Below are 10,729 nucleotides of genomic sequence, written 5' to 3' on the forward strand. Positions count from 1 at the left end.
AAAATCACCGTGCTGACTGTGGATTATGACCATTTGCAGAGATGGCCACATGGTTTTCTAATGCTAGAATTCTGAAATTGTCTATTACTCACACTTGCTATCTCCTCACTAAGTGCAACCTTTTTTCTCAGGTTAAAGAAAAAGTGTAGGTATTGAACTTACAGAAAGTGAGTTTTACCACTAAGTCCCATAGAGCGAGAACGATCTCTTCTGGAGAGACAGCTTTCAGTCAATGACCTCCTCACTCTCTACTAGAGTTTGCCCAGCTTAGAGACAACTTCAAGTCCTGCGTTTCAGAAAATACTGCCCTTGAACCAAAATAATCTTTTAGGGTCTCAAATTAAGCATCCAAAATATCTAGATTCATTTTAAAACAAGGTCCTTAGGATTTATAATACAGTTACCTAATTTGTACAATGCACGTTCCTTAGGAGTAAGCCCAGCTCTCTCCCTCTGGTAATGTCATCTTGTTTCTAACTGAACTCAAGAGGGTTATAAAACTCTTTGCAGCAGCATATTACTTAAAATATTAATCAGTGCACAACACTGAGAGCTGTGCAATACAAGAGGCCTGAAGGGATGATGATTATGGCCTTCTTGCATTTAAAAATCTATCAATCATTATTTAATAAGATTGTTGATAGCATCTGAAGTAATTTGGGACACTACCCAAAGTGAGAGTGAAAACTGGTCATTTCTTATTAGCTGTGGAAACTAACATAAGCCCTTAGGAACCGCTGGAGTAAACCAGTAGTATCTTATAGTGGAAGACTGAAGTACAAAAGAAAAGATCCGGCTCTTAGGAAAAAGGCCTTTAAAGGGCTTTAAATTAATCATCTCTTTCTCCAAAGTAGGATAGCGCTCTGAACAGCAGCGCTGTGATGGTCTTTGCTGTGAAAATTCCAGCCATGCACTAAGGAAAATTGCATCTCTGTCTCTCTCACACGCACACACAGACACACACACACTCGCAGAGCTTGCCACGTGAAATGAACTGGCCGGTACCACGTCAAGGCCCTGGGATACACTTAAATCCTTCTTATTGAGAGATGATTGGGCTGAACTGAGCTTCAGAACAGATGTGAAGAAAAAGAGCAGAAAACAGTGTTTTGCTTTGTTTGCCTCTACTTAGGAATACTCAGTGATGATGTCAGTGAATCTGTCAGCAGCCGAGCCCTTGCCTTTGTGAGCCAAACAGCTTCACTTCTGGATCAGAAATACCCAATTTCCAGTTCTTCTGGCTAATATTAGTGCCTTTGTATGCCACCCAAAGCTGTTACCCTGGAATTAGATCAAGCGCCACAGTCGCTTGGCTGTGAAGTGTTGATGAGCACTTGTGTTCAACATGTGTTGCAGATGGCACCATGAAGACCAGTGCCCTAGAAAACTGGTTAAAGTCCTTTTGCTCATCTCCCTCTTACTTCCAGTCACGAGTTCCAAACGCCTTTAGCAACAGTGCCAGCACTACGCAAAGAGTTGATGTTGTCTTTGTGCAGGAAACTCAGCAAGTGATTCCTTCCACCTACGATTTATCACAAAGTTCACCACAATTCTCGTGTCAGTAAAACGACAGGACATGTGGCATTTGAAAGCATTATGGTGTATTTGTAGTTTCATTTTTTTTATTTGTCTTGTTTGCCACAAGCGTATTGTAGTTTCTGTGTGCGGTTGCCTTGGGGCACGGTCAGCGCCTGTTGTTTTCTTATGTAATAATGTCACTGTTCATTTTCTTACTTTTCAGGTTGCAATTCATTCAGTTGTTGAAAAGCTTTTCAGGAGCATTTGGAGTTTACCAAACAATAAAGCACCTGTTGCCATCAAGTACTTTTTTGACTTTCTGGATGCCCAGGCTGAGAGCAAAAAAATTACTGACCCCGATGTGGTGCATATTTGGAAAACCAACAGGTATGTCCATACGATACGCTCAGGAGGGCGCGCGTTTTCTGAAAATGTAGTTGCAAAGATGGAACAGGTCACCTGCGATCAGAAGAATAAGGTTTTGCCACGTCTGGGTGAAGATGTGGTTTGACTTTGTGGATCCCAGTAATTTTACTGTACTGATTAGATACCGATACAAACCACCATAGCTTCCAGGACTTCTGAGTCTGCACACTGACTTCACCCTCAGAAAGAAGTATCTGCAGGTTGAGAGCGTTATTTGAAGATGGAAGGGTGACCGACTGCTGTGTTTCCTCTGCAGCCTTTGCCCCCAGTCCTCTTTTTGACATGAATGAGCAGCTCAAAAATGTGCTTCTTGCCATGAGCGCAGTGCAGTCAAACTACCATTTTAAAGCAGTTGTGCTACCCGAGGGGTCAATTTTAAAGATGCTTGTTCTTTCTCTGTCTAGTCTTCCTCTTCGCTTCTGGGTGAACATACTGAAGAATCCTCAGTTTGTCTTTGATATTAAGAAGACTTCACATATAGATGGCTGTTTGTCTGTAATCGCACAAGCTTTCATGGACGCCTTTTCTCTAGCGGAACAGACACTGGGGAAGGTAATGCTGCCCTTCCGGTCTTTTGCTAACTCCTCAACCAGCTTACTCAACCAATGCCTTTTTCAGCTCTATAAAGGTTTAGGGGATGCAGTCCTGGATCTGCTGACGTCAGAGGCAAAACTGTCAGTGGCCTAATTAAGCTGGGTTTCCATTCCTTGTTGCTCTGTCTCACAAGACTTTGAAGAATTCACTGGAGCAGACAGATACAGCTACTGGAATGCAATATTCATAGTTAACTGCTGCTTGTCTTCTCCACAGTTAGTTTCTGCACGGTGTGTTTGTAGAATATGTGGAAGAGGGTGGAAATTGTAAGATTTTAATGAAGCTTTAAAGAATTTTTAAACAAACGTCTTAAAAGTATTAACATTCTTAGATAAGTAGTTCAGATTTTGTCTGCCACACACCAGTGTGCAGAAAACACACACAGTAAGCTACTGGGAGCTGTAAGGATACTTGAAAGAGCCCTGAAGTTTGAAACAGGACCTTCCACATGTATTAGTTGCTCGCTTTTTATATGCAAAATTATTTCCTGGAGTTACATCCAGAAGTTTTAGATTCAAAAGCTCTTTAGTACGGTGTCCAGAACTCTGGGGATCAGAAATACATCATTTTTTTCCTGAGGATTTTTCCTTTTTCAAAGCAGGAAGCATTTGTTCAGGCCCATACTACCAAGAAAAACAGGCTAGAGATTTTTTAGCCTAAAAAAAAAAATTGATATTAAAATGGACAAATTTCCTATGTGATCTTAACCAACTGCTTGTCTGTTAAAAGTAAATAACAAATAATGTGCTTATTTATCTTATTTTAGGAGTGAAGTGTGATGAACTAAAACTAGAAAAACTGTAAATGAGCATGGTCTGTTAGGTTTCTGTGCTTAACATCCATTGTGAAGTACTGTTGATGCAACAGCACCCGTTAGCCATTTGAAAACAGATGCTGAAACCTGATAAAGGCTTGCAATGCAGTAAACACCTTGTGGCCTTTTAGTACTAAAATGTATTTACTTCCATGATTTTTAGCCTTCTATCTTAAAACATTCCTTAGCCACTTAGAAAACAAACATTTACATAATTTCATCACACAGTGGAAAAAGTAGTGTCAGGATATCACATGGCTGTGTCATTTATTCCCCAGAATTTAAACTAGAGCGGTGACAGGAAACTACCAGCCCCCACTTTTACATGCTGAAAACAGTTTCCAGGTGGGGGTTCAGCTCCTACCACAAACATCAGCACCTATTTCCTCGGATGAGCCTAGAGCTGCCTGGTAGGTCAGTGCAGACCCAGGTTGTTGAAGTGCTGAGGGGGAAAAAAAATAAATAAATCCCTGTGGCTGTGCATGCCTGGCAGTCAGCTCTCCGCAGTCTCAAACCCTTGAGTGAAAGGAGGAGTAGGGACCAAAGAGTTTAAGAGGAACCTCTGCCAGGACAGGATCTAGCAAAGCTCTCTGGCCTCTCACCCCAGGGGAACTTCCCACAGCCCTGCTGTGTCCTGTGTATAAACAGGGTATCGGCCTCCAGCCCTTCGGCTTTCACAATCTTCAGATCTAGGGAGGGGTGAGGAGGAAGGAAGGAAGAAAGAAAAACATGTCTAAGGGACGAATTTTCATCACTCCTGATGTCAGTATAAATGATAATATGGCAGCTGTCATGAAACACAATGCACTATTACTGAGGTCCTGCGTCTGTTCTTCATCTTTATTTCATAACCTTGATTCCTTGCATAGAACCACTGCAAAGAGACATGAGTCACGCAGAGAACAGACACAATTAGATGCAATTAACTGTGTGGAGGTGGAACCTTAGGAAATCTGTGCTGTGAAAACTGACAAGGCTTCAAATATTTTCTTTTAAGGAAGCACCAACAAATAAACTTCTCTACGCTAAGGACATTCCACTCTACAAGACGGAGGTGAAAGCGTACTATAAAGCCATCAGGGATCTGCCTCCCTTGACCACTTCAGAGGTTGAAGAATTTCTAACTCAGGAATCTAAGGTATGGTTGAGAAGTGGGAACTTCATTTGCTTTCATGTTAAGTGTTTTAAAAAACGAGAACTTCCTGACCAGAACTGTTTCCTATTTTAGAAACATGAAAATGAATTTAATGAGAAAGTGGCCTTGATTGAAATCTACAAATACATACTGAAATATTATGATGAGGTAAGCGCCTCTGCTGTTCCTGCTTAACCCCTTAATGTTAACTTGCCACCTCAGGCTTGAAAGTTGGGCTTGACAAAGGGCTGGCCTGGGGTGCCACTCCAGGGACAGCCCTTCAGTGATGCTGCCGAGGCTTCCCCTCTGCTGAGCTGCGTGAGGCTGGAGCAGCGCAGCCCACGGGGGGGCTGGAGCCCCTCCACCTCTCAGAGAGGTCACAGGCCAAAAGTTTGAAAATGCACCTTTACTGTCACCACTGTATTTCACAGAGATAGTAGCAGTTTTGAGAAAGTTCCTATATAGTCTAGACTTCTTGTTTTACTGTGTTTGCAGTGTCGCTGCTAATGCCTGTCACAAGTCCTGTGCGTGCGCTCCATTTCCCTGGAGATTCCGCAATCAGATTAGACCGTAGCACCAGCGATCTCCATTTAACAGTCGGTACAAACACCTCAGTGGAGCGCACTCAGCCTTACAGCAAGAGATGTCTGCTCCTTTCCCATCACAGCTCTCCTACGCTCTGCTCTGATGTCTTTCTCTTAAGAAGCTCTAGCTTGCAGTCATTGCTACTGCTAACAAAAGAAATATTTTCCTAACTGAAAGCACTTAGTCACAGGCTGCCTCTAAGCTGCTTTGGCTGAAAATCCCTGCCCTCTGCTTTGCACGATAGGATTCTTCACTCCATTTTGCTCGGCATCCTTAAGAGCGGCTGGGTGTGCCTGCGCAGGGAGGCGGCTGAGAGCCAGCTGGGGTGTGTTGCCTGGAGGCCTCCTCACCACTTCCAGCGGGTTGTCTGGGTCTCCCAGCAACCAGACTTTCCTTTCTCTCTCTCATCCCCTGCAGCACAGCATCAGCACTCTCTGTAATCACCCGGCTCTCAGTTACCTGTTAGCCAGCTTACCACTTCTCATCTCTAACATCTCAAATTATCTGGGCTCAGCATCAAATCTTTGCCTCTTAAAAGAAGCTTGGGATGGTCCTCGGAGAGGCACACGCTGTCTTAAGCTCGTTAAAATTGTTGACCCAGGAGATTTCAGAATACTTCCTAATCTTAGTGCCCTTTTTTTGCTTTTTTTTTGAAGCTAGCACTGGCTAAATTTACCCCATCCCTAGAAGGAAACTCTCCCTCTGCTCTCCCCCCCCCTCTGGCTTTTGACTGAGAGCAGCTAAACCTCGTCTGCTGAGACCTCAGTTGCTTTGTGGGGTTGCCAGCAAACACTTTTCAGACAGCAGTAATGCTCCTTCCTATCACCTGGGCCCCTGCCAAGTGGGCCAGTTAGAGGAAAAGAGGCAGTTTACCACCCTCAGTTTATAGGGCAGAGGAAGAGAAAGAAAATAACAATTGCAGATCTGCTCTAGGGTAAAACTGGAGCACTGGCCTTGCCTCACACTTCAAGAGATGGAGACGAACATGTGTTGAATTTGTTTGGGGTTTTCTGCTTGGCTCTGTCATTCTTTTGTGGAAGTGTTGCAAAGCCTGTAATCATAATGACTTGAAAGGAAAACTACCAAAATAAAGTGTTAAAGTCAGAAAAGAATGTTTGCATATAGGCAAGGCATTCGGAGGGATTTTTCTGCCAGTAGTAGTTGGAATGCAGAAAAGCAGGCTTTAAAAACCGGCAAGTAAAATAAGCACTAAAAACATGATTCTCTTTTTTGCTAATTGTTAACAGATTGTCAGCAAACTCGAGCGAGAACGGGGGTTTGAAGAAGTCCAGAAACAGCTCCAGCAAGTAAAAGACTTATTTGATGAAAAGAAAAAATGCAAATGGCTTTGAGCAGAGCACTGACTCACAGCGTCACTGTGGGGGATTTTAAATAAGCGCTACTGCTCCCAGAACTGTTTTGACTGACTTATATGTACAGGGTTTGAAACATATGGACACTCTTCTCCACTCTGACCATTCCAAGTAATGCCGACGTTTGGGAATGAAGTTCGGGTGGGGTTACCTCTTCAAACATGACGTGGGCACATGAAAGCGAAAGTGAGTCTAGCATTGGTAGGGCCAGTATTTTTAGGTACTTAAACCCACACACCTTTTTGGTTCCAAAGTACTGCAAGTAAGCTTTCTGCTTACTTAAAAACAAGCTCGTAGGAGATGCACAAAACACATGGCAAGTTCAGAGTTGCCCATGCAAACTTGTAAGCAGCTCTTTTTTTTTTAAGACGGAAAGCTGATGTTTCACCACATCCTTTCAGCAGTCTTGTCAAACTCTGAGGATGAGCTCCGGCTTCAGACTACGGGTCAGCTGCAGTTTCCTTCCTTCCAGACAAATGTACACTGGTTCCTGTTCAGGAAAAAGAAAAAAAAAAAAAAAGCACCAAAGTGACACTTACTTAAGACAAGAGTCTATCAGAAAATGTGGGGCTGAGGTTTGAAGTCCAAATGCCACATGGCAGGATGTCTCTTCTTTAGGTCAGAAGTGCCATGTGCAAAGTGAAGCCAACCACTGAGCAGTGGGGGAGAGACCTTTGGAGAAAGGCACTGGACCGGTGTCAGTCTGTGTTTACACGTCTACCTTTCCATCCTTGAAGAAGGTGTGACACACTTGTGAGCAGCTTCACAAGCGAAACCTCCATGCAGCTGCACCACATCAAACGCCGTTGTGATTTGGTGAAGCAGCTGACGATGGCTGCACTTCGGTGCCCAAACCTGTCCTCAGGCGCATGATCAGCCTGTGCATCAGTGCTGACGGTCCTGGCCATCCCTGGAGAAGGACCTCACAAATCTAAAGCCAGCAATTAATTTTTTTTTTTCTTTCAGGTTGTCCACACAAAGGCTTTGCCAAAAGAGGGTTAGTTTAGTAACATGTAAGCACAGGAGGGCTGGTGTAATGTCTGACTGTGTGTGCGAGAAACTGATCCAAACATAATAGCAAGGGTTTTGGGTGGGAGGGGGTAACCGGCTGCCTTAGTCCTCCTGGGGGCAGGGTTGAGGCTTGGCCATTTTAAAAGGAAGGTGTCCCTGAAATATTTGCATTGGTGATTAAAGTTAGCCCCGCTGGAAAGCAGGTGTGTGGCCATGCTGCTCCTGTGCAAAAAATCATGGAGGAGCAGCCATGCTCCCACACCAGCCCAGTCCTACCCTTCCCTACAGAGCTGAAATGGTCTGGTGCCAAGAACGCTGCTTCAGTCACACGGAGGCCCTTACACAGATGTGGGGGAAGGCATTGGTGAGCCAGAGACAGATAGCTACATTTCCACACGTTTCTGGAGGGACCTGCCGCTGGAGGCAAGTGGCATAGTGCAATGGCTGAGAGGAGAGGGAAGAGCTGTCCCCTGCCTTGGCGAGGGGTGCCACGGGCTGTGACTGGCCTAGACAGCCAAAGTTGCGTATAGAAAGCCTCCGCTGGGGCTGGAACCAGAGAGAGATGCCTGGATCTCCCAGGCATCGGAATCTCCAACCATTTACTGCCGCACGCTGCTGCTTTGGAGGAGCCCAGAGGCTGCAGTACTACAGTGCGATAAACGGGCTGGTTTGGTGGCAAAGGCCACCAGAAGCTGGTACCAAGTGCAGTCCCACAGCCCGTGGCCAGCCAGCACCAGTGAACGAACACTAACCACACTTTGTCAGAGGCAAGCAAGACTGCGGGTAACCTGAAAATAAAGAGCAAACCCAAACACATTGCCTACTGGTTTGGCCCCTCCCTAGCCTGTGATTGCACAAATTGTACCTCTTGCATATCAGAGAGGGCTGCCACCAACCCATACTGTGATGGCTTCTTTTTTTTTTTTTTTTTTTTTTAATTCAGGTCTTACACTTGCAATTAAGTTTACACTTTATACTTGATGGAATGTATGGCTTTGTTCAGAAAACTGCACTATGATGCTGCAGTACTTTCAGCAGTTTTTTCTGCCTGGCACAATATATTGTGGTAAGTTTAATTTTAACTGGGGGAAAAAAAAAAAAACCCACACCCCAACCTTAATCTATCTTGCCCTCTGTCCTAAAGGAGTGGACTGTGGCTTGAGTAGTAGCACTTAAGCTTAGACTACCTGTACTTAAGGGCTTGATTTTTATCATTCTTAACCTGACCTTTTAAAGCAGCATCAAATAAATTAAAAAAGCACAGTAATTAATATTAAAGGAGAGGCATGAGCAGATTACTCTTTCCAGTTAGACAGATGTCAGCAGTTTCATTCCACTTCAGGTGTTTGCTGGCAGTGCATTTGAATGAACTGTGATCGTTTTGTTCAACAGTAACCTTCTGTACAGGCAGAAAGAAAAAAAAATCCACACCCGACATTTCTGCTTGAAAAGCTGTAAAATAGAATCTGTTTGCGTGGATCTGATCATGTGACCTTCACTATATGTGTTTATATGATGAGGAAACGAGAAACCAGTCCTATTCTGTATTTGTACTACTGCTTGTTTGCTACAATAGCTTTAATGATTTCTAGAGATAAGTGTGTGTTGAAGCAGGCCCTGTAGCGTTAACCTACAGCCTGGAATAGGATTATTGCCTTTTATTCAAGCCTCCTAAACAGCGTCACTCTGTTAGTAAACCATTTAAAGTCATGCTGGGACTTTGTAACCCATCAAGTGGATTTCACGAAGTGATGTGAAGTGTAATTAAGTGGTTGTGGCTCTTTTGGTAGGTTTGGGTCAGCTCTCAGAACATTGGCACACCTTCCGTATCTGCAATTTGCCGTTACTGTCACACGGACAAAAAGAACCACCTCTGACTAAAGCTGTTTTATGGCAACCCAACAATTCTAATAGCATTCTCTGAAATGAAAGCAAACGTGTCTCTCACTTATTTTTACATGTTTACAAGCAAACTGCTATGGCAAACAGCATATTTTCTAACACTAGCTTACAGAGCATTATTTTGCAGTTGTCTAGTTTAAAGTCAGATCTTACTAATGTGTAAAGTAATTCCTGTTACCCTGTTGTTCAAAATGAATGGTTAAAAAAAAAGTGCAAATGGCAAATAAATGTCGGTGTTTGTATGGGTTTATCTGGAATAAAATGCATTTGGAGGTTATTTTGATTAACTTGTGTACTTTGGAATGGTTAAAAGCAAGCAAGCACAGCTTGTAGCAACGCCAAGGTCATGCAAGGAACCAAGTGCAAGACACTGACTGGCGTCAGCTGAGGAGCACTACTGCAGCTCCAGCCCTGTGAGGCGCCAAGGCAGAGCCACAGGGGTCAACACCACATGTAACAAAACACCTCCAGCATTCCCAGGTCAGTCGGGAAGTACGGAAAAAAGGAAGGTACGATGCAGCATCAGGCAATGCTGAGGGCAGAGAGGTGATGGCTTGAAAGGCTGCAGCTGCTGACCTGTGACCTTCCCTTCACACCCTGGACAGGGAGGCAGTGGAGGGAGATTCCCTGGGATGGGGGATTCCCAGCAGCCTTCCCACCTCCGGGAAGCAGCAGCCAGGCTGAAGTTGCAGTGCCCACTACACCTCCACACAACCCTCAGGAGCCACACTACAACTTTACTGCTTTGAGGCTCTGAAAGTATGATGATCATTTTATGAAGTTAAAAATGAGGATCGATCACCTGGCAACCATTCCTTCAGGAGAGGCTACCACAGGAACAAGGCATTACCTCACTTGTGCAAAGAGCCTGAGGCACACTGGGAAAGGGACACCACAGACCATTAGATAACCATCATTCTTCCTCCTGCTATTACCGCTTTTCTGCCCTCCAAGCCTTTCCTAGTTGGTATAAACAGCCCTCCCTGCCCCCCAACATCAGATAAAGTCTTGCTGAAGCCAACACGACCAGAGTCAGGGACAGGAAGACAGAGATGCTGAGAGCAGCTGGCCTGGCTTGCTGGTTGCGCTTTGCAACCATTATGTACTGGTAAGTGTTAGTGAACATGACATGTGGCAAAGCTGGCTCAGGCACAGTTACTTTCTCCAAATTAATCCTGCAAGGAGAAAGTAGAAATAGCTTCTGTTAGTTCTAATCATTACACTGTTTTACTCCAAGAAGTCTAACAAATTCCCCAAGAAAACACAATGCAATGCTGATACTTACGTACTGTAAGGAAAATAAAAAACGCAGCCTCTGACGAGAGAAGGTGAATTGATGACAATGTCACCATAAGCAATTCAGTTATTCAG

General features: G+C 44.3%; 1 protein-coding gene across 1 annotated transcript in view; it reads left to right on the forward strand.

Annotated features, from left to right (window-relative positions):
- The window catches only part of PLXNC1 (plexin C1), a 66,658-nt gene extending 59,086 nt beyond the window's left edge, over window positions 1-7,572 (forward strand). The window contains exons 27-31 of the mRNA XM_086741786.1: window positions 1,742-1,905; window positions 2,349-2,496; window positions 4,350-4,490; window positions 4,581-4,655; window positions 6,320-7,572. Of these exons, the coding sequence (XP_086597912.1) occupies window positions 1,742-1,905; window positions 2,349-2,496; window positions 4,350-4,490; window positions 4,581-4,655; window positions 6,320-6,424 (633 nt within the window). The 3' untranslated portion in view covers window positions 6,425-7,572. The remainder of the gene's footprint in view (window positions 1-1,741; window positions 1,906-2,348; window positions 2,497-4,349; window positions 4,491-4,580; window positions 4,656-6,319) is intronic.
- The last annotated feature ends 3,157 nt before the right edge of the window (window positions 7,573-10,729 follow it).

Source organism: Chlamydotis macqueenii, chromosome 1 (assembly GCF_036417535.1).
Source record: "Chlamydotis macqueenii isolate bChlMac1 chromosome 1, bChlMac1.mat, whole genome shotgun sequence".
Lineage (NCBI taxonomy): Eukaryota > Metazoa > Chordata > Aves > Otidiformes > Otididae > Chlamydotis > Chlamydotis macqueenii.